General features: G+C 42.3%; 1 protein-coding gene across 1 annotated transcript; it reads right to left on the reverse strand.

Moving 5' to 3' along the window:
• Window positions 1-880: 880 nt before the first annotated feature.
• On the reverse strand, window positions 881-1257 carry MONBRDRAFT_30360 (uncharacterized protein; the record flags this gene model as incomplete). The annotated part of the gene is made up of 1 exon (XM_001750812.1): window positions 881-1257. A coding segment is annotated over one exon (377 nt), but the record flags the coding sequence as incomplete, so codon positions are not given.

Consider the following 1257-nt stretch of genomic DNA (forward strand, 5'->3'; position numbering starts at 1 on the left):
TATGGGTATGGATAAAGAGGAGAAAAGGATGGGGGTTGAAGGTAAAAAATAAGGAGATAAGATGAGATGAAGGTTGGAATAAGAAGGGATGGAGAAGAAATAAGGAGGGAAAAGGAGAAAAGGAAAAGGTAAAATAAGAGGAAAAGAAGTAGGTGAAAGTAAGGGAAGTGAAAAAAAAGGAAAAATATGAAGAATGAGGAGATTGAATAGGAAAGAGGGAGAGAAGTAAAGAAGGTGAAGAATGAGGATGAGGATGAGGATGAGGATGAGGATGAGGATGAGGATGAGGGTGAGGGAAAGGGTGAGGGAAAGAGTGAGGATGAGGATGATGAAAAGTGGGTAAGGATGAGAGGAGGAAGGTATGTTGTTGTTATTAAAAAAAGGAAGAGTATAAAAGTGAGAGAGGTTTGATAAAAAAGAAGAAGTGAAGAATGAGGATGAGTTTGAGGGAAAGGATAAGGATGGGGATGAGGAGAAAAAAAAAAGAGGAAGATGAGGGTGAGAGGAGGAAGGAAAATGTGAAAGGAAGGGATGATGTGGTTGTAGTAATGAAATTGGAAGAGGATGAAGAGTGAGGGGAATTGAATAAGGGAGATGGAAAAGAATTATAAGGATAAGAAGGATGGAGTGAAGAATGAGGATGAGTGTGAGAGAAATGGTGATGTAAAAGGGTGAAGGGAAGGATGATGAGAAGAATGAGGATGATGATGAGGAGGAGGAGAAAATAAGGAGGGTGAGGATGATAGGATGGGGAAGAATGTGGAAGGATAGAAAAGATAGGGAAAGTATGAGAAGAAAAAAGAGGAGAATGAGAAGAAGGAGATATGGAATAAGGATAAGGAGGGCGAGAGGGAAGGATGAAGAGGAGGATGAGGAATAATTATAAGGATGAGAAGTATAAGTAAAAGGATGATAAGGAGGAGAGGTGGATGATGAGGAAAAGAAGGGTTAGGGTTAGGGTTAGGGTTAGGGTTAGGGTTAGGGTTAGGGTTAGGGTTAGGGTTAGGGTTAGGGTTAGGGTTAGGGTTAGGGTTAGGGTTAGGGTTAGGGTTAGGGTTAGGGTTAGGGTTAGGGTTAGGGTTAGGGTTAGGGTTAGGGTTAGGGTTAGGGTTAGGGTTAGGGTTAGGGTTAGGGTTAGGGTTAGGGTTAGGGTTAGGGTTAGGGTTAGGGTTAGGGTTAGGGTTAGGGTTAGGGTTAGGGTTAGGGTTAGGGTTAGGGTTAGGGTTAGGGTTAGGGTTAGGGTTAGGGTTAGGGTTA

This window comes from Monosiga brevicollis, genomic scaffold (assembly GCF_000002865.3).
Source record: "Monosiga brevicollis MX1 MONBRscaffold_48 genomic scaffold, whole genome shotgun sequence".
NCBI lineage: Eukaryota > Choanoflagellata > Craspedida > Salpingoecidae > Monosiga > Monosiga brevicollis.